Raw genomic sequence first — 21,536 nt, forward strand, 5'->3', positions numbered from 1 at the left:
TAAAACTTGTTTGCAGAGAATATATCTTTAGTATGTGTGTTGTTTTTTTTGCGTTCATGCACTGGCACTCTGCTTCAGACAAGTTGCCACTGACAAAAATTGGCAGTGCAGTATGACAAAATGTATTTACAGGCAAGATGCAATTTAAAGTCTTAATATCTAATGCAGCATGCACAATGGTCTTCTTTAAAGGATTTTTACATATTTAAGCTGAAGAAACTAATTAGATATACTAATTAAAAAAGCTTTTGGAAGTCTTTTTTTATATCACAAAATATATGTGTATAATATTATATATATAAATATAAAATGTCTAAACACACACACACACACACACACACACACACACACACACACACACACACACACTCTATATATGTACATGTGGTATATAAGTTGGTGACATTAGGAACAGCCTTTGCAACAGAAAAACATTTTCTCATTGTGGATTCAGCAGAGATCAACTTAAGAAAACAATCAATTAGATTTAGGTAATGTATTTAGCCACAAATGAAATGTAATTCTTTCTTCTTTTCATGTTGTTTATCTATAAACGTGAGATGGGTTCTGATGTGTAGATGAAGTTTGATTATTCCATAACTTCTGTTCTTAATCTCTTTTCATCACCAGTAGCAGATGTTCAATGCAATCCAGTGCAGACTTTCTGGCTCCAAAGCCATTGTTCAATTTAAGGTCAGAGTCCTGGATCACTGCCATGATACCTGCAGTATTTTTAACTTAGCCTACCATTAATGCCACATTTGTCTCATATTTCATCAAGTGAAGTGTCTTGGAAAGTTCTCTGATGCATAATTGTCATTAGTGTTAAAGATGAACAGAATAATTGTTAAGTTTGTTTTATTGCCCAATACAACAATGGCATAAGACTTTATTCTGAGATTTCTGCAAAAAAAAAAAAAAAAAAAAAACATAGTTGTATGCAAAAGTTTTCAGTGTTGAAAACAGTTGTGTTGCTTAATATTTTGGTGTGCAAACCATTATACCTTTTTCAGGATGTTTTTATTTTATTTTTTTTAATTAAGATTTAATAAAAATTTCAGAACAGCTTTTATTTAAACGGGTCACGGATGCTAATTTCACTTTTATATGTTGTTTGAACATAAATGTGTTGGCAGTGTCTGTACACATTTAACCTATAATGATGTAGACAAGAATGTGAAGTGAATGCGCCCCTGATCTACCCAAATGCGATTATGTTAGCGCGGATCATTTGTAATCCATCTTAACTTACAGCAGAAGTGTATAAGGATTTTTAATTAATCTTTACAATCGCTGTTCCTAATAATGTGCTAGTTAACAAGTTTCGCGGCTAAAGTAAACAGTTTCTCAGAGCGCGGCTCGTCACCCCACAGAAGAGAGGGGTGGAGCAGAGGTGGAAAGAGTACAAAAATATTCTACTCAAGTAAAAGTACCATTACATTAATGAAATTTTACTTAAGTACAAGTAAAAGTACCAGTCTAAAAATCAACTCAAGTAAAAGTAAAAAGTAGCTCATTTAAAATTTACTCAGAGTAAAAATTACTTAGTTACATTTTAACAGTGGGAGGGAGTCAAAAATGGGACAGGCCAAGGGTGTCAAACTCAGTTCCTGGAGGGCCACAGTCCTGCACAGTTTAGATATAACCCTAATTAAACACACCTGATCCAGCTAATCTAATCATTTAGGTTTATTTGAAAACTACATGATATGTGTGCTGGAGCAGGGTTAGAACTAAACTCTGCAGGGCTACGGCCCTCCAGGAACTGAGTTTGACACCCCTGGGATAGGTCTATTAATCTCAAACTAGTTGTTTTTAATTAAAGGAATCAGTTATTTAGAATAATAAAACATTTGGGCTGTTACCAGGCAAATCAGTATCAACAAACTCATCTTTTAATGCAGAGGAAATGCAGAAGATTCATTGGAAGTGGCATTTAGATGTATTACACTAGTGCAGGACAAGAATGCATTTAACCTGCAGTTACAAATGCATGAATAATGTTTTGATATACAAAACATAAAATGTTGAATACTCATTTGAAATTATAAGAAATTAATTATTTAAAAAAATCAAAAGATACTTTAAATATGATATTAAAATGGCCAGTATGTGTCAGCAAGTCACTGTTAATAAGTGAGTCATTGCGATTGAACCGAATCATTTAAACGGTTGATTCATTCAGGAACGAAACACTGTCACGTTGCTCAGAGACGCAAAACTGTGCTTTGGTGGCTGTGTTTGGAATTATTTTCTGTTGTAGAAATAGAGCTAAAAAAGGCAATATGGTGTCTAAAACGCAAGTCTCTTAATTAACTTGTTTACTGAACTGTTATATATATATGTATGTATGTATATATTCATGATGATTTTTGGAGGAAAAGACGGCATTCTTTGTGTGATTTTGATTTAATGTATGAAATTATATAAATATGTGAATTTTCTGCCCCTATATCTTCAATTTTTTGATCATTCTAAACATAGGCGCCGATTTATGTTTTTCTCCGTGGGTGCTCAAGGGCGCAAGCCATTTAAAAAATAAAAAAATAGACTAGGCTATTAAAAAAATATTGCATTTCAGAACCTTAGGCTAATGGACAGCGGCCGATACAAACACACACAACAGCGTCACTTCTCAAAAATACAAACAGGATTGGAGATGAAAAGTTTAACTGACACGTAACCGCTAATGCGTTCAGCTTCTTGGGAAATTAATGTTTTGTAAATATTGATTAAAAGACTATTGCGAAAGGACAGCGTTTCCATTAACCGATTGTTGCGACTAAAATAATGAGTTTCTGGGAATGTCTACCTTATTTATGTTTCGAGGTTTCTTTTGATAGTGGCATGGCTTTTCTTTGAGGTTTCGAATCCATTATTCATATAGGCTAAAAAAATATTTTTTTATTTTATGTATTTAATAAAGAACTTGTATTCTGTCCAAAAGTAGGCTACTTTTGTGTCCATTAGTTTTTCCTCTTTTAAACCGTATATAGGCCTATACTTGAGCAGAAAAATGTTCCCATTTAAACCCTGTTACGAACTTTAAGGAGTCTAGGGAATGTACCGTAACATTTACATATTAACGTACTGCTGGGTATGAAATGAGTTGGAAGAACATGACCGACAAAACTTTGAAAGAGAAAAAATACTGGACGTTTATTCACAAAAAGCCAAAGCCACTAGATCCAGTAAAATAATGTCGATACATCAATATTAATAGGTTTGGCTTTTTTTATAACAAATCTGTCCATTTTAGTCTGATTAATGATTAGTGATTACGAAAAGCATTAAATGATTACATACTCGCACGGCACTGTATAGTGGGGGATGGGACGTTTTCAGAAACGCTGTGATTGGTGGATAGGATGCGTATTGGTGGATAACATGCATGCGACTGGTTATGTCACTGTCACTGACAACAACATAACCAATCACAGTGTGGCAGACGCTTCATAGCGCCAACTGCAATGTTTAATTTTAAATAAATGTAGCCTACTGGCAGTCTGGCACTGGCACACGTGGGTGCTCATTTTCCGTGGGTGCTCGGTATTTTCCGTGGGTGCTCCACGGTATCGGCGCCTATGATTCTAAATGCATTTTAGGAGACTGAATCACACAGTGAAAGAACGCACTATAAGCGCGCACATCATTAAAACAAAAAATATGATATTATCGCAGATGATATATATAGCACACTCCTCACCACTGTCTTTTTGGCTAATTTGTGCAAAACCTCTTGCTAAAATGTCAAAGCTTCATTTTAACCACCAATGCAACGATGCAATTATTTAGCTTACCTCTACATTCTTGCGAAGGGTTGATGTCTTGTCGAGATTTTATAAGCTGCTAGTTTGGTCTTCCTAAGCAAGTACAGCTTACACTGCATAATAGAGCATACATATGGCCAGGGGTTCACTTCATTTCCTTCGAGTTCAACTTCAGAATATGACGGGGTTTCGTTTTCAGCGGTGTCTGCACCACTAACGCCTGTTTTGACCGTCTGCATCTTTCTTGTGATTTTAGCGCCAGTTTGCCCTCCTGCCCATTATTTACTGACGTAGTTTCCAGGGAGCGATTTTTTTGTTTTGTTTTGTTTTTTACTCAGTAATTAATGTGTTTTAAAATGTAGCGAAGTACAATACTTTAAACAAAATATACTTAAGTAAAAGTAAAATTACAGATTTAAAAAAATACTTTAAAAAGTATTAGTACACAAAAAAGCTACTCAATTACAGTAACGCGAGTAAATGTAATTCGTTACTTTCCACCTCTGGGGTGGAGTCAGCAGAGCTACAATAATTAGCATTTAAAGCAACATGAGAAAATCGGATTGATTTCTGCAGAGCTGTTTTTTACAAGGTAAAGGGTGTTTTACACTTCCATTAAGAAATTTTAAACAAAGTATGTTATAGCCTTTTCATTAAGTCATATCAACTTGTGGAATCTGATGACCCCTTTAAAATAGATTTTTTGGTCATGCTGTTTGTAACACCTGTCCTACTCATTATAGTCATAATTAGAAAACATACGATCTGTACAGCAGTCAGAGGATGCCTGTCATCTGTCTTCTGACATCACAAATGAAAGATGACTTTGTGGGATTGAGATAAAGGATGATCTGGCATGATTCCAGCTCTGATTAACAAGGTCAAATGAATATGTTAAGTGCACTGCGTGTGTGTCTGCGTTCAGGGTGATTGATAACAACTGACTTCACTAAAGCCGAGTTCAGACTGCACGATTTTAGCCCAGTTTTTGGCTCGCCGACAGGTGTTGAGAAATTGCCGACAAATGCCCGAAATCACAGGCAAATCTGTGCTCGTTCACGTGAGTGACAATCACGCAGTGTGAATGAGCAAAGATGCGATCTGAGAGAATCGCCGACGAGTCGCCGATGCCCCTGAGATATTTGGCATGCTAAATATCTGGACCTGTCGGCGATTCAAAATCTTGCTGTCTGAAAAGTGTTCTGACTGAAAGCTACAACGGCAATGACCGACTAGTGATGTGTCGTTCTTGAACGATTCGTTCATTTTGAATGAATCTTTAATGTAACTCGGGAAGAACGAGTCGTCTTGGGGAGTGATTCGTTCAGTAGCGCATGCGCAATATTCTATAGGTTCTGCTCTGCTAGTAGTAATTCACCCGTGTCAGTCAATGTAGTCTGAGCCGGAAAGAGAATTGAATAGTTCATAGGGTTTTTGACTCGTTCCTTAATCACGTGACAGCCCCATACGCTAAACCTATGCAGTCAGAGCCGGAAAGAGAATTGATTAGTTCATAGTTAGGGTCTATCGGGTTTTTGACTCGTTCCTTAATCACATGACAGCCCCATACGCTAAACCTATGTAGTCTGAGCCGGAAAGAGAATTGAATAGTTCATAGGGTTTTTGACTCGTTCCTTAATCACGTGACAGCCCCATACGCTAAACCTATGCAGTCAGAGCCGGAAAGAGAATTGATTAGTTCATAGTTAGGGTCTATCGGGTTTTTGACTCGTTCCTTAATCACATGACAGCCCCATACGCTAAACCTATGTAGTCTGAGCCGGAAAGAGAATTGATTAGTTCATTTCATGAGTCTTTCGGGTCGAGTCATTCCTTAATCACTTGACAGCCAAATACACTAAACCTATGCAGTATTGAGCCAGAAAGAGAATTGATTAGTTCATCTTTCGGGTCTTTGGGTTGTTCGTTCTTTTGTCACGTGAGGTGACAACATTGGCTAGAGTAATTAGTTAATTTACAACCTTCCGTACAAATGGGTGCATAGTACTTATTATTATTTTTTTATTATAATTATTGGTTTTTGCTTTAAATTTTGTCCATATGATGGCGAAATCACTTTGATAAAGAAGAGATGTTCTTTTTTTATTTATTTATTTATTTATTTTTTTACAGTGGATTCTAATCTTCAAAAATGACCTTGTTGTATGATTTATGTCTTTTGAGTTCACCCTTCAGATTAGACTATAGAACTGTAGTGTTACTTGTTTAGGATTCAAAATATTATTTGCTTTTAACTTATGTCATTATGTCCTTTTTGAGCAATCTTCTTGTACACATATTATACCAAAATGTCAAGTTTGCCTAGGAAAAGCAATTATTATACCAGCAAACTCAAAATTTTATAACAAATTAACAAACTAGGCTATAAATACTTTGTATTGTAGGCTTGGATTATTATATTATTATATAGCCTAGTGTTTATTTACTGATAGACAGTCAAAAAGACAAATTCATCAATATTTTATTTATAACAGGGTTTTATTTATTTAAAAATAATAACACAGATCCTGAAGAATCAGTAACAAAAACACAGTGACAGAAATGTCAGAACTAGCGTATGGGGCTGTCACGTGATTAAGGAACGACTCGACCCGAAAGACTCATGAGATGAACTAATCAATTCTCTTTCCTGCTCGGACTGCATTGGTAGCGTATGGGGCTGTCCCGAATACTTGTCAGACAAGAGGTGAGGTGATCTAATCACAGACTGAAGACCCAGGTAAAAAATTAATTAATCTTTTCTGTATCTTATAGCATTTTAGTTTTGTATTGTTTGTAGTGTGATCAACGTTTGCATAAGTATTAGGTGTGCTGGGGAAGTAACGTAACATTTTAAATGACATTTTGCTAAAATGAACGAAATGACTCGAAAAAAGATTTGTTCATTTTGCTGAACGAGGCTCAAAAGTCTGAGTCGGTAGAATGATCCGAACTTCCCATCACTATGACCGACAGCCAATGAGAGAGCAAAATAATAGAGATAAATTTGTATAAATTTAGCAGGAGCACCCGTGTCTGTTTGACGTTTCATCTGAGCTATCATAGTCTCACGTGAAAACTCCGGTCTTGCACGTGCGATATCGTGTTGTTTCCTTGTCACATCTCGCGGGTGTTTGATTGTGAAACGTAGTTTGCGTGCCAGACAGAGTTGTCGGCGACTCTTCCTATTGTAAAGTCATGCATTGTGAAAACTTCAGTCGCCGATCAATCGTGCAGTGTGAACACAGCAGTGACTGAATGCTGGCCAAGATAGTCATGCAGTGTGAAAAGAACTGTGACCCGACTACTTTGAAAATTGTGCAGTCTGAACTCGACTTAAAGAGTTAGTTCAGCCAAATATTAAAATTATGTCATTAATAACTTACCCTCATGTTGTTCCAAACCCGTAAGACCTCCGTTTATCTTTGGAACACAGTTTAAGAATATTTTAGATTTAGTCCGAGAGCTATCAGTCCCTCCATTGAAGCTGTGTGTACGGTATACTGTCCATGTCCAGAAAGGTAAGAAAAACATCATCAAAGTAGTCCATGTGACATCAGAGGGTCAGTTAGAATTTGTTGAAGCATCGAAAATAAATTTTGGTCTAAAAATAGCAAAAACTACGACTTTATTCAGCATTGTCTTCTCTTCCGTGTCTGTTGTGAGAGAGAGTTCAAAACAAAGCAGTTTGTGATATCCGGTTCGCGAACGAATCATTCAATGTAACCGGATCTTTTTGAACCAGTTCACCAAATCGAGCTGAATCATTTTAAACGGTTCGCGTCTCCAATACGCATTAATCCACAAATGACTTAAGCTGTCAACTTTTTTAATGTGGCTTACACTCCCTCTGAGTTCAAACAAACCAATATCCCGGAGTAATTCATGTACTCAAACAGTACACTGACTGAACTGCTGTGAATAGAGAACTGAAGATGAACACCGAGCCGAGCCAGATAATGACTCGCTCACGAGTCAAGAACCGGTTGCATCGGTTTTTGGATCACCAGTACTTCTCTCGTAATGACGTAATGGTGTCATTGGCGATGATTGCCCTTGATTCAAGCCTTCGGTTTACCTGGGCTAGTGTTGTCACGGTACCAAAATCTCAGTATTCGGTACCGATACCAGTGAAAATCCACGGTTCTCTGTACCAATTTCGGTACCAAAGCAAAACACAAAAATATGCTTATTAAAAAAAAACTTTTTAGCACTAAAAATAAAACCAATACCATTCTTTATACTTATTTACAATTGTGTTTCAAGTTTTTCTACAAGTTATATAATTATGAAAAACAGTAAACAAGTTTCACCCAAATTTAATTTGTCTTTTAATTTATTGAAATTTAAACACATTTTATTTTTGGTAAATAAAGGGGATTTGCTATTAAAATTAAAACATGGAAGAAATATTGTGATTTATTTCTTTAAAAAATTAAGTTTTATAAATTTTTCCAACAGTAGTAGCAGTATCACATACATTTCACTAAATAATAGTAATATTTCTAGCACAATGCCTTTATGTAAAAATTAACTTTTAGGCCTAATGAATGCATATTTGTCATTTTTTACTGAACTTAAGACTGGTGGTGATGCTTAAGATATTTTTGGTTATTGAGGGTTTCTGTAAAAAAAATAGTAATAGATCATATTAATTATTATTAAAAGATAATACTACTACTAATTCTACTATCATACTAATGCAGAGGTGGAAAGAGTACAAAAATATTCTACTCAAGTAAAAGTACCATTACATTAATGAAATTTTACTTAAGTACAAGTAAAAGTACCAGTCTAAAAATCAACTCAAGTAAAAGTAAAAAGTAGCTCATTTAAAATTTACTCAGAGTAAAAATTACTTAGTTACATTTTAACAGTGGGAGGGAGTCAAAAATGGGACAGGCCAAGAGTGTCAAACTCAGTTCCTGGAGGGCCACAGTCCTGCACAGTTCAGATTTAACCCTAATTAAACACACCTGATCCAGCTAATCTAATCATTTAGGTTTATTTGAAAACTACATGATATGTGTGCTGGAGCAGGGTTAGAACTAAACTCTGCAGGGCTACGGCCCTCCAGGAACTGAGTTTGACACCCCTGGTATAGGTCTATTAATCTCAAACTAGTTGTTTTTAATTAAAGGAATCAGTTATTTAGAATAATAAAACATTTGGGCTGTTACCAGGCAAATCAGTATCAACAAACTCATCTTTTAATGCAGAGGAAATGCAGAAGATTCATTGGAAGTGGCATTTAGATGTATTACACTGTTTAGTGCAGGACAAGAATGCATTTAACCTGCAGTTACAAATGCATAAATAATTTTTTGATATACAAGACATAAAATGTTGAATAATCATTTGAAATGATAAGAAATTAATTATTAAAAAAAAATCAAAAGATACTTTAAATGTGAAATTAAAATGGCCAGTATGTGTCAGCAAGTCACTGTTAATAAGTGAGTCATTGCGATTGAACCGAATCATTTAAACGGTTGCTTCATTCAGGAACTAAACACTGTCACGTTGCTCAGAGATGCAAAACTGTGCTTTGGTGGCTGTGTTTGGAATTATTTTCTGTTGTAGAAATAGAGCTAAAAAAGGCAATATGGTGTCTAAAACGCAAGTCTCTTAATTAACTTGTTTATTGAACTGTTATATATATATGTATGTATGTATATATTCATGATGATTTTTGGAGGAAAAGACGGCATTCTTTGTGTGATTTTGATTTAATGTATGAAATTATATAAATATGTGAATTTTCTGCCCCTATATCTTCAATTTTGTGATCATTCTAAATGCATTTTAGGAGACTGAATCACACAGTGAAAGAACGCACTATAAGCGCGCACATCATTAAAACAAAAAATATGATATTATCGCAGATGATATATATAGCACACTCCTCACCACTGTCTTTTTGGCTAATTTGTGCAAAACCTCTTGCTAAAATGTCAAAGCTTCATTTTAACCACCAATGCAACGATGCAATTATTTAGCTTACCTCTACATTCTTGCGAAGGGTTGATGTCTTGTCGAGATTTTATAAGCTGCTAGTTTGGTCTTCCTAAGCAAGTACAGCTTACACTGCATAATAGAGCATACATATGGCCAGGGGTTCACTTCATTTCCATCGAGTTCAACTTCAGAATATGACGGGGTTTCGTTTTCAGCGGTGTCTGCACCACTAACGCCTGTTTTGACCGTCTGCATCTTTCTTGTGATTTTAGCGCCAGTTTGCCCTCCTGCCCATTATTTACTGACGTAGTTTCCAGGGAGCGATTTTTTTTTTTTTTTTTTTTTTACTCAGTAATTAATGTGTTTTAAAATGTAGCGAAGTACAATACTTTAAACAAAATATACTTAAGTAAAAGTAAAATTACAGATTTAAAAAATTACTTTAAAAAGTATTAGTACACAAAAAAGCTACTCAATTACAGTAACGCGAGTAAATGTAATTCGTTACTTTCCACCTCTGTACTAATGTATATACAATGCACTATGAATTGATAAGCTGCTGGGTTCATGAATATTAATCACGTTGTCTGTGTTCGGTCAAACTGATTTGGTGAAATCAAAACAGGGATGGTACTAGATCAGCGCCAGCCAATGAAATTGCCATTTGCGCATTAGCTCCGCCCACTACCGGAGAAACCGGTATGTCTTCTGCTTGTTCGAAAATGAATCTGAATAATTCTAAATGAACTCCATTATTTTGACAGGACAAGACAACAAAGGATAGTTTACATGTAGCGTGTCGATTCAGCATGGTAAGACTCTAGCTCTCTCTCTCTTTGCATGTGTGAGAAACAGCGCAATCAGTAAAGCGACGGTGAGTCGTGCGCCTTCACAAATAGTTTACAGAGCATCAAATACAGGTGCGCTGTGCGTCCATTGAGATAAACTGAAAAGTTCAGATCGCTTGATGGAGAGAGAACTCTGAAGCTCAGATGCTGAAATTAATGCAAGCGTCATGCGCTTCAGTCTATGTAGTAAACAAACCCGCACGTCTCTGCCATTCATAAATTCACACAGAGTCGCGCAGAACACAGATTTTTATATTTCAAACAACTTTTGCGGCTTAACATTTACAGATACTGGTCCATATGGAGATTTGATTTGATTAATTTATGCTAACTTTGACAAATTCCATGACTGTCCATATTAAAATGTAAGTTTCATTTTCATGACTGGATTTTGAGATTCCGTCCTCGTTTTCTGCTTCGCGGAAATCATAGCGCTGAACCGGGTTTGAACGGGACCTCGGTACTACCGGTACTTAAAGAAACATGGTACCGTCACATTTAAATTTTTTTAGTACCGACTTGGTACCGCAGTACCGGGTCTTTTGATAACACTAACCTGGGCTCATAACATTAGCACAGAATCAGTTCAGAATCAATCACTAAAAGAATCAGTTCAGTTCAGACGCTCTGTGTGTCAGTCTGCTTCACGCTGAATCACACATGCGCAGTATCATCAGCTCCTCGGCTCTCGAATCGGACGCGTCTGACAGAAACGGTTATTGACTCGAGAATGAGTCAGTCTTTCGCTCGTTATCTGGCTCGGCTCAGCGTTCATCTTCAGTTCTCTCTTCACAGCAGTTCAATCAGTGTACTGTTTGAGTACATGAATTACTCCAGGATATTGGTTTGCTTGAACTCAGAGGGAGAGTCAGCCACATTAAAAAAGTTAACAGCTTAAGTCATTTGTGGATTAATGCGTATTGGAGACGCGAACCGTTTAAAATGATTCAGTTTGATTTGGTGAACAGGTTCAAAAAGATGGGGTTACATTGAATGATTCGTTCGCGAACCGGATATGACAAACTGCTTTGTTTTGAACTCTCTCTCACAACAGACACGGAAGAGAAGACAATGCGGAATAAAGCAGGTGAAAAAAATTCTTACTCACCCTCTGATGTCACATGGACTACTTTGATAATGTTTTTCTTACCTTTCTGGACATGGACAGTATAGCGTTCACACAGCTTCAATGGAGGAACTGAGAGCTCTCGGACTAAATCTAAAATATCTTAAACTGTGTTCCAAATATAAACTGAGGTCTTACGGGTTTGGAACAACATGAGGGTAAGTTATTAATGACATAATTTAGATTTTTGGGTGAACTATCCCTTTAAGTAGCGTCGTATGATCACATTTCAGCTGTGCTAATTCAGTTCAGTGTGGAGAATGCCAGCGTTGGACTCTATTACAGTCCTGCTTATACCCTCAGGTGCAGCATCGCCCTCCATCCACTGGAGCAAGGGCAGATTTATAATGACGGGTGTAGGTTCACGAGCGTGCTCTAAGTAGCCGGTTTCAGCGGTTAAGTGTAGACGTTAAAGAGGATGAGGCAATTAAGGACAGTAGGGATGGGGAATGAGGGCACAGTTATGATGAGAGTTATATAGAAGTGCAATAGATCATATTTTATGTACAGTAAGTGCTGATGACTGTGATGAATGTTTCACGTGATGAGTTTTTCATACATTTAACTTCTGTAGTGTGTTGCATTTCTAGGTGAAATAGAATTTCAGTGGGAAATAGGGCTAGGTGATATGTAAAAAATATTTTATTGATAATCGCCTTAATAAATATTGCAATATCTGATAATATCATCTATTCAAGCCTCGTCTCTATCCGCCCTGCACCTGCTTGGAGACAACATAGCCGGCATCCACCGTAAACACATATCAGTTTGTTTCTTTATCTGACAGTAGCCTGTTACTCAGTTAGCTTAACTTAATTAAAGGTTTGTTTTTCTTTTTTTTGTGCTTAATATAAAACATTAGCTTTGTTGTAATGTTAGTGTTGTTAATTTGTACACTGGTCTTATCCAGAATTTAAAAATTTATTTTGTTTCGTGAAGACAGCTGTTGAACTGAACAGAGTTCATTGTGAAGGTGGACATTCTGGTGGTGATTGTAAAAATGATAAATGCACGTTGATGTCACATAGCAAAGTTTGTCTTTCATTTTTGGTGTTGCCGCCTGAGTAGACACATTTCATGATGATAAGTTAATTTACTTAACATGTAGCACTGTTTTATTAAACTTGTAGTCAAGCTATAAGATTTGTTATCTGTCTAAAATTAGCTGTTGTATTTCTCCAATTATAAAAAAATATATATAATAATAATAATAATTTTATAAAGAGTATGCATATTCAATTCCTGATCTTAAGTAAATTAAGTGATTCCAGAATAATTTTTTTTCATTTCCTATTAATTAGCTACTAGCTTGGGCTACAAAACATTTCATTCATTCTATATCATGTGAATAAATATGTGCATGATAACTACAGGACTATGTAAAATCTATTTGTAATTTTTTTCTCGATATTGGCGATTATCTTTTGTAACTGACTTTTATAATCGACATATCGATACTTGCAAGACAATTTGACAATAATGATATTTGACAATATTGTCATATTGCCCAGCCCTAGTGGGAAATAATGTTTGGATATATCTTAGTTTTACCCATCAGGGTTTGATTAAATTATGATATGTAGGCCATGATGTTATTGGTTAATATTATTTGTCCTCACCAGTGTGATCTTGATTTCTTCTTTAGAAAATAAAAGCCATTTCCAAGGAGGAGGAATTTATAAATGTTACTGCATTGGACTATAACTTGGTGACTTACTAACCACAACCCCCCCCCACCCACCCCCCTGTTTCCAATCACAAATGCCAAGCCAAACAAAACTGTCATCGTGCTATATTATCATCAATTATTGGATTCAGCATTTCTTTTTGCAACGGGTTGATTACTGATCTGAACTTATGCACCTCTTTGCAAAAACTATCCTCAAATAATGTTTTCTGCTGAGCCAATTCAACAAAACAAGATGACTTAGAAATCTTGGAATATCAAATCCAATATTTGTGGATAAAATAGCATAATGTGACATTTGCAAGACATTTGCCATTAAAAGGCTGGTCATTCTTGACCTAACTTACCAGAAAGTTTTCTTTGGAAAGCTGTTTTGAACTCCTGAAATGAACTCCAGAAGAACTTTTGTGGCCTGCTTTTCTTCAAAAGGATGCATTTTCAATTTCACTACCTTTAAAGTGGTCTATACGACTTGTGCACTATATTTAAGTTATCAGAAGCCATGCAATAGCTTGAGAAACTGAGAAATTTGTGAAATATTATTTTCATGGCTGTTTTTCAAGCCAGGTAGAAGTGGTAAATGTACAGCTGAAGTGGTCATGTGATGTTGCTGGTGGTGGACATGGAGTACTCTTTCTCTCTGTGGTCAAATGTTAGGAATAATGACAAAAAAAAAGTGCAGGGTAACTATGGCGACAGCACAGTGTGATTTCTGTAGGTCTCTCCCTGTAGGGGTGAAGTTAATAAGATTAGAGATAGATCTTAACGATGATAGCTCTAAAGACCATGGCTCTCTCTTTTTAATTAGTCCTTCACTCTCTCTCTCTCTCTCTCTCTCTCTCTCTCTCTTTCTGTCTCTCTCTTTCTCTCTTTCTCTCTCTCTCTCTTTCTCTCTCACACACACACACACACATGTTTGTTTTTGTGAAAAGTGGGGACATCCCATAGGCGTAATGATTTTTATACTGTAGAAACTGTATATTCTATGGCCCTATACCAACCCTACACCTAACCCTAACCCTCACAGGAAACTTTGTGCATTTCTGTATGATTTATAAGCGTTTTGAAAAATGGGGATATGGGTTATGTCCTCAAAAGTCACCTTCTCCTTGTAATACCTGTGTCATACCCATGTCATAATACAGAGTTGTGTCCTGATATGTCACAAAAACAAGAGCCTGCATGCACGCACACACACACACACACACACACACACACACACACACACACACACACACACACACACACATTTAAAGCAAAGATATTGCTGTGTAATTGTGTGTTGTGACATCAACATCATGCCAGGTGTTCTGGCAAAAAAATAAAGAAATAAATTCAGAAAAACAGAGAGGGGGAAATCATTTTATAGTTTCATTACTCTGAAATAAATAAATCAGTTCTTGTTGTCGTCCATATCACATGACACAAACACGTTAGTGCACACACACACATATACCTTTAAATGAATCTGTTACTTTCTAATCTGGCTAATAATAATACATTATTTAGTGTTTGTGTTATGCTGGAAAAACTCACTTCTGAAATTATGCATTTACAAAATTGTCTGTTTTGTCAAATAAATAATTTAGCATATTGCAGAAAGCAGTTAATTATAATATATAATAATATAAATAAAAATATTTGATTTTGAGGACTTCTTTCCAGTTTTTGGTCAGTAAACTGTTTTGGTTCTGCACTGTTTTCGATAGGCAATGCAGTCTATTCAGAAGAGTCGCCTAGTGTTTGTTTTTGATGATTTGATGCTGTCTTTAGGCCTGTGAAAGTTAACCACGATCAAACACTTTCAGATTTGGGGAGATGTGCATAGATCCAGCTTTTTTTTTTTTGCAGATTGAGAAGAGAGAAAGAGCAGATATCCTTTGTGTTTTTTTCCCATCACATTCTACTGAGGAATTATTTTTGTATCTGGCTCTAGATGCTTTGCAAGTGACTTTGCAAGTGACTTTCAAGGCAAACCTTGTTGATTCATGTGTTCCCTGAAACTGGAACGATGACCATGGATGGTGTTGTTAGTGGCATGCTCTACCAGTGTTAGCTATGGGGAATTAAAAAATGTGCGCTTTTGATGCAAATATCTACAAATCAACCAAATTATAAGAGACTGCTCTGATATAATGAAGCTTAGAGCAGCATCTTAAAAGTAGAGCTTCTAGTTCTTATTTTTGATGTTCCTCCTTTGATGCCTGTTTTTGCACTACACAGTGTTGTCAGTGATGCATTTTGTTGCACAACATTTGGCAAATCACTTTGTTTTTGTTGTAGATGTTGCTGGATGATCAGTTATTTATTGCATGTAGAGTGTTTGAGTGTCAACTCTCACGACAGGATGTCTCGTCCACCAGAGCTGCTGGCATCTGCCACGCGTGGCACAGGAAGCGAGTGTGTGTTGCCATGGTGATGATGGAAAAATGTAATTTGTGCCTGCCGCACCCTCAACTAGGCGATTGGTATCAGCTCCACTCAAGCAGGAAAAGGATTTAAAAGCAGTTCCTTCATGAGTGAATCACTTGAATGCATCATTGTGACTCAAAATCACTAATATGTCATGAAAGATGTTGCCAAATTTTCCAGTGCAAGTCAGAGCCAAGCTTGCTTTTACAGTTGCTTTAGTTTTACAGGACATTATGAGGCAGTTTCTGACTGTGACAGTTGTGGGATTGAGACGAGAGACTTCTGTGAGGTAGATTATAACAAATACACGTTTTCATCTCTGACATTCAGTTTCTGAGCCAAGATGTTGGCTGGGCTTCAGACATAAACAGGTCGAAGAACAGGTGTTTCAGTGGCCATCTGGATGATTATGATAGCGAATACATAGCTGTTTCCTGAGCAGCTGTTCTTGGGCTGCAGCAGCGCTGTGCTCTGTGAGGGGGATGATCGTGTATAGTTCTGCTGAGGTCTGTCACTGCTTTGTTGAAGGAGACGAACATGGTGAATTATTTTGTTTGCTGCCAGAAGGTAGAATGTAAGGTAGAGACTGGCTGTTTTAAACATTTGTTGGAGAAAATCAGCAAAGAAATGTGTAAATTTAAATATGACATGTTATATATGTATGTGGCATTTTGTTTTACACTAATTAAGTCTATACATATAATGGATTTCAGGTGAAAAAGTCATAATATCTTACACAATCAGTTAACTGGGTTTTATTACTATGTACTCTACCATTCAAAAATTTGGGGTCTGAAATTGAAATTAAGTGATGTTAAAGACATAATATATAAAATATTGTTACATTTCAGTATTCCATTTCAAATAAATCCTGTTCTTTTGAACATTCTGTTAAGCAAAGTGTCCTGGAAAAATGGGTGATGGTTGTATGACATATATGAAGCAGTACAAAAAAAAACATTTAGGTTTACTGTTATTTTGTTTCACAATATTACTGTATTTTTTGAGAGTTATAGAAAATCTTACCAGCGCCCAAATTTTGAATGGTAATGATCATTATGATTGAATGAATTTTAGGCATATGCCAAGATGCTAAATATTAATTGATATATAGATACAGATATTATCAGACATTTTAGTTTTTTATTGCACCTATTACTAAGCATGTCAGTTCTTTACCCTATCAAGCTTAATATGCAGACAAATCTATAATTAAGTTATTAATTATAGGTTGATGTAGGTGTCAAAACTGTGGCATTATCAAAAGTAACTCCAGTTGTTTAACCAGCCCGACAGACTCATTTTAATTCAACCAATGATGTGATTTTAGACAGGCCATTTGTTTTAATGAGCAATGACAAGAATATAGTTCTTTAGGAAGAAGGTTCTGATTTTTCATCATCCTATGTTTCCATGTGTTCCACGACATGATCAGTAAGAAATAATCAATTCAGAAAAATACTTCAATTTATCATATCATTTTAACAAGATTATAAAACCATGACAGTGGCTGTTTTCCCCCAGTTGGGTTTGATGTTAAAGTTTAAAACTCTGCTCCTCTCCTCATGCTGAACTGCTCTTTATCATGTTCTGTTAATAAATCATTCATGTTGTGTAAGTTTGATATTAGCGACAGTCTGAATGTGTGTGTGTGCGGCTGGTGTGTATATGTGATGAGTATACTCCAAAGCTGCATGTATATTGTTACTGGAATTAAATATTCAAGCTCTACTTTGTGCCACACATGAGTTTCTGAAGGCTTAATGCAGACTTTCATTTACTCATTTTGCTTCGATCTCTCTCTTGTACACACAAGCCTTTGAATCTCCTCCTGTGCTCATTAGTGGCTGCTACTTGAAAGTTTTGACAATATTTCAATATTTTATTGGTTTTACATAACTGAGCTGCAGTTGAGGGAAGAAACATGTAAACGGCAGCAGACACAGCAAATCTCCAGGGCTTGAGGATAATTCTTTTCAAATAATTGTCATTTGCAATAAGCTAATTTAGCTACTTTATGGGGTGATTCTATGCAGAAGTTGACTGTTTATGCAGTAGAAACTCACAATCGGTGTAGAATTGGTGCTACGCAACTAGAAAACAGAGAAAAAGTGCTGTGGTGGGAAAACTTCAAAACCCAAATTGCACTAAGCTCAATCACAATAGAATATTTTAGATGAAAAGTGCAATCTGTAGCCATGTAGCTGTCCAAAAAAGTTGATTTCATGGACTTCATCATCCGGAACTGTAGCAACAAAACATCATTTACTCTCACATTGTTCTAAAGCTGTATGACTTTTGTCTGTCAGGGTGGAGATTGTCTTGACTTTCATTGTGATAAAAACATTATTCCTAATATCTATTTGGTTTTCTGCAGAAAGTCATTCAGGTTTGGACCAACATGAGAAACTCTAGCACACTATTTTGGACACCTACCTAATTTTCAGATGCAGGCAGTATTTTGGTCAATCAGGTCAGCTCAGAAACCTCCCAAAAAGGTAATTTTTCATGTGAGACATAAAGATAAAACCTCAGTCAGCAGATCAGAGTCTTGTTTTGGTTGAATCAAATAAGGTCAGTGTATATGCTTGTCACTTCTTAAATGAGACTGTCAACATTTGACCGAAATAATGCTGCAGGGAATAACAGAACGACAAGAGAAAAGAAACAAGAGACTGAGAAGCAGAGGGTGGGTCAGATGGAGACAGGGGAAGAGAGCAACAGAGAGGGAGGGATTGATAGCTTTCTTCTGTAAGACAGGTTTTCATCCAGAAAATCTGTCTACGTTCAGGGTCAGGACCAGCCACACCTCTGTCCCCCCCCCCCCTTATTCGATCACTCCTCTTTGAATCCACTTCCCTCTTTCCGTGTTGGGATTGATTTTTTTAATTCCTCAAGTCCTCATGCTGCTCCTATACAACTGTTTCCTCTCTCTCCTAGAATCAATCTATCGCCGTGGAGCTAGACGATGGAGGAAGCTGTACCGGGTGAACGGGCACCTCTTCCAGGCCAAGCGCTTTAACAGGGTGAGTTAAAGTCCTCTAGTCCTCTCCATCTTGAATGATGACGTCTGACTGGATATACTACATGTACTTAACCCACTTTGTTCAGTTGTATGGCTTGTTTACTGTATGTTGTGTATAGCAAATAGCAACGTTACGGGAAGTGTCCTGGTATAGCAGACAAATGTATGCTTTCCTTTTAAACTTTATTCAACATTGATAATAATAAGAAATGTTTCTTGCGCAGCAAATCAGCATACTAGAATGATTTCTGGAGGATATACATTGAAAATATACTGTATAAAAATATACAAGAACATTTAGTTAAAAACAAGTTGTTTTAAATAGTAATATTTTCCAATTTTGCTTTATTTTTGATCAAATAAATTCAGCCTTGGTGAGCAAAAGAGACTTCTTTCAAAAACATGAAAAGCTTGTACTGACTCAAAGTACTTACTTAATATATGGTAAATGTATTTCTATAGTCTAACGCTTCTCTTTAAATTACATTTTTTGATCATGAATAAATGAGTGAGTGATTAAGTTGCTGTAGTAGCAGCTATTATTAGCTACATCATTAGCTGTTGTAGTGACTATTTTGATAAATATCTGCACATTTATGGTTGTTTTGTTTTATAGACTATTTTTAAGCAGCTGTAGTAGTAACTGTTAGCACGTTTAGTTGTAGTAGGGAATATCTATGTCTGTTACAGTATGTAGATTTCCGAGTAACTGTTAGCATATTTAGCTGTAGTAGTGACTGTTACAAAAAGCATCTGACTCTTTAACTATCAATCATTATCTGTTGAGCTGTTGACTGTGAAAAAGCGTTTGTTGTTGTCATTGTTTTTGGTGAGACAGTGGTATGCTTGACCATTGGCTTTAGTCCCAGTTCTTCAACTTCAACCCGATCTAGTGCTCGAATAAAAAACATCATTATGACTATTAGAAAGCCTGTAGAAAGTCATGGGAGAGATAGTTATGCAGTGATGCCCTGAACTTTAATCAGATCTCATCCCTGGAGGGATTATGTTAATGCAAACCTCTTCCTGCAGCAGTCTTCATTGTTTAACTGAGCAGAACATGTGCCACGACAAAGAAGAACACCAAAACAACATAAGTGAGAGTGATAGAAGAGAGACAGGGTGGAACAGAGATAGCTGAGAGAGACGGAGAGGTACATTGTTCTTTTTGCCAGTGCTATTCTTGCAAAAGCTGAAATATCCCTTTTCTTGGAGAAGTTTCCGTGCTTCTCAGCAGAGATAGAGGATAAGAAGAAAACGGAGAGAGAAAGGCATATGCTGAGCACAGTGCCCTCAGACAGATTCCACTCACAGCAGGTGTGTGACACGTTAATGAGCATAAATTACTCTTCTCGCTTTATCAAGGTGATCAAAGTATGACCACATTATGACCAACATGGTAGAAATGCAGGATGACATCATCAAGCTAAGCAGAAACATGGCTCCAAAATCATATAAAATTATGTCTAGAGAGTCTCTTTGTTAAGATCAGATTTCTTGAAAAGCTCTAATGCTCATCTCAGACTGCTGAGAGTGCAAAACTCTGCTTACCCCAGAAATCCATTTGAGTTTGTGATTGCAAAACACATTTAACCAAGCTAAAGGTGGCTTTTTAAAGATGCAGCATGTAATTTCTGCACCATTAGGGGCATCAAACAGAATGTGCAAAAATATTGTACACAATAGCATACTAACATTTCACAACCCTCTGGCTGCATTATACTGTGCACAATGTGCACATTTTCTGTATGAACCGAATATATGGGAGATCTACTGCATATGTTAAAATACACATTGTACAGAATACTGTATCCCATAATGCAGTGGTGTCAGACCTTCCAGTGAGGTGCATCAATGTTTAATATCTGTTATTTAACATAATAATTTTTAGGATTATTAGATTATTCAATTTAGGATTTTATTTTATTTATATTTCAGGATATTATATATTATTTTTATAGTTATTGTGTGTTATTTATTTAATTTTTTGGTTTATTTTTAAATATTTTAGTGTTATTTTTGATTATTTTTAATATTTGATAACTTATTTGATTGTTTGATATAGACATTTTTTATAAATAAATCTATCTATCTATCTATCTATCTATCTATCTATCTATCTATCTATCTATCTATCTATCTATCTATCTAAAGATAACTAGATGCCACTCACACATTGTAAATTGAGCTGACAATAATGTAGCATACTGCATTTTTATAAACTTTAATTTAGCATAAAACCTACTTGTTCACTTAAAATAAGTTAGTTAGTTAGTTAGTACTTTCTGTGGCCACATCTCTCTGTCTGGGAACACATTCAGCCCTCCTGCTTCTTTTCCACTTTTCTCCTCTCGTTCTCCATAGAAACAAGGGATGGAACACATGAAGTAGGTCATGTTTTTTCCTCCCTCTGTCCTTTCTTTAAGGATCTGACTCGTTCCCTCCCTCCCATCAGCACCTCTGGATCCGTTTCTCTCTGTGTTCTCAGCCCTCTGAGACAGACTGGGCATATACGATCACTGTAACAAAGCCATTTAAAGGCAAAAAAATAATGCACCTGTACCTTTCAGGTCCTTTACTCACTGTTTCCATGTGATTGTCATCCATCATATGTGTGACATCCTTTCTGCTCTATTGAATCATCATGACATCAATCTAACAAACAAAACAAATGCATTTCAAAGCCTCTTGAGACTTCTAGAAATGTATT

General features: G+C 36.2%; 1 protein-coding gene across 5 annotated transcripts in view; it reads left to right on the forward strand.

Annotated features, from left to right (window-relative positions):
* The window catches only part of LOC132114736 (protein kinase C zeta type-like), a 117,091-nt gene that overhangs the window by 47,262 nt on the left and 48,293 nt on the right, over positions 1–21,536 (forward strand). For all 5 annotated transcript variants that reach the window (XM_059523025.1, XM_059523028.1, XM_059523027.1 and 2 more), the window contains one exon: positions 18,742–18,827. In XM_059523025.1, coding sequence (XP_059379008.1) covers positions 18,742–18,827 — 86 coding nt within the window. The remainder of the gene's footprint in view (positions 1–18,741; positions 18,828–21,536) is intronic.

The sequence above is a fragment of the Carassius carassius genome, chromosome 34 (assembly GCF_963082965.1).
Source record: "Carassius carassius chromosome 34, fCarCar2.1, whole genome shotgun sequence".
Classification (NCBI taxonomy): domain Eukaryota; kingdom Metazoa; phylum Chordata; class Actinopteri; order Cypriniformes; family Cyprinidae; genus Carassius; species Carassius carassius.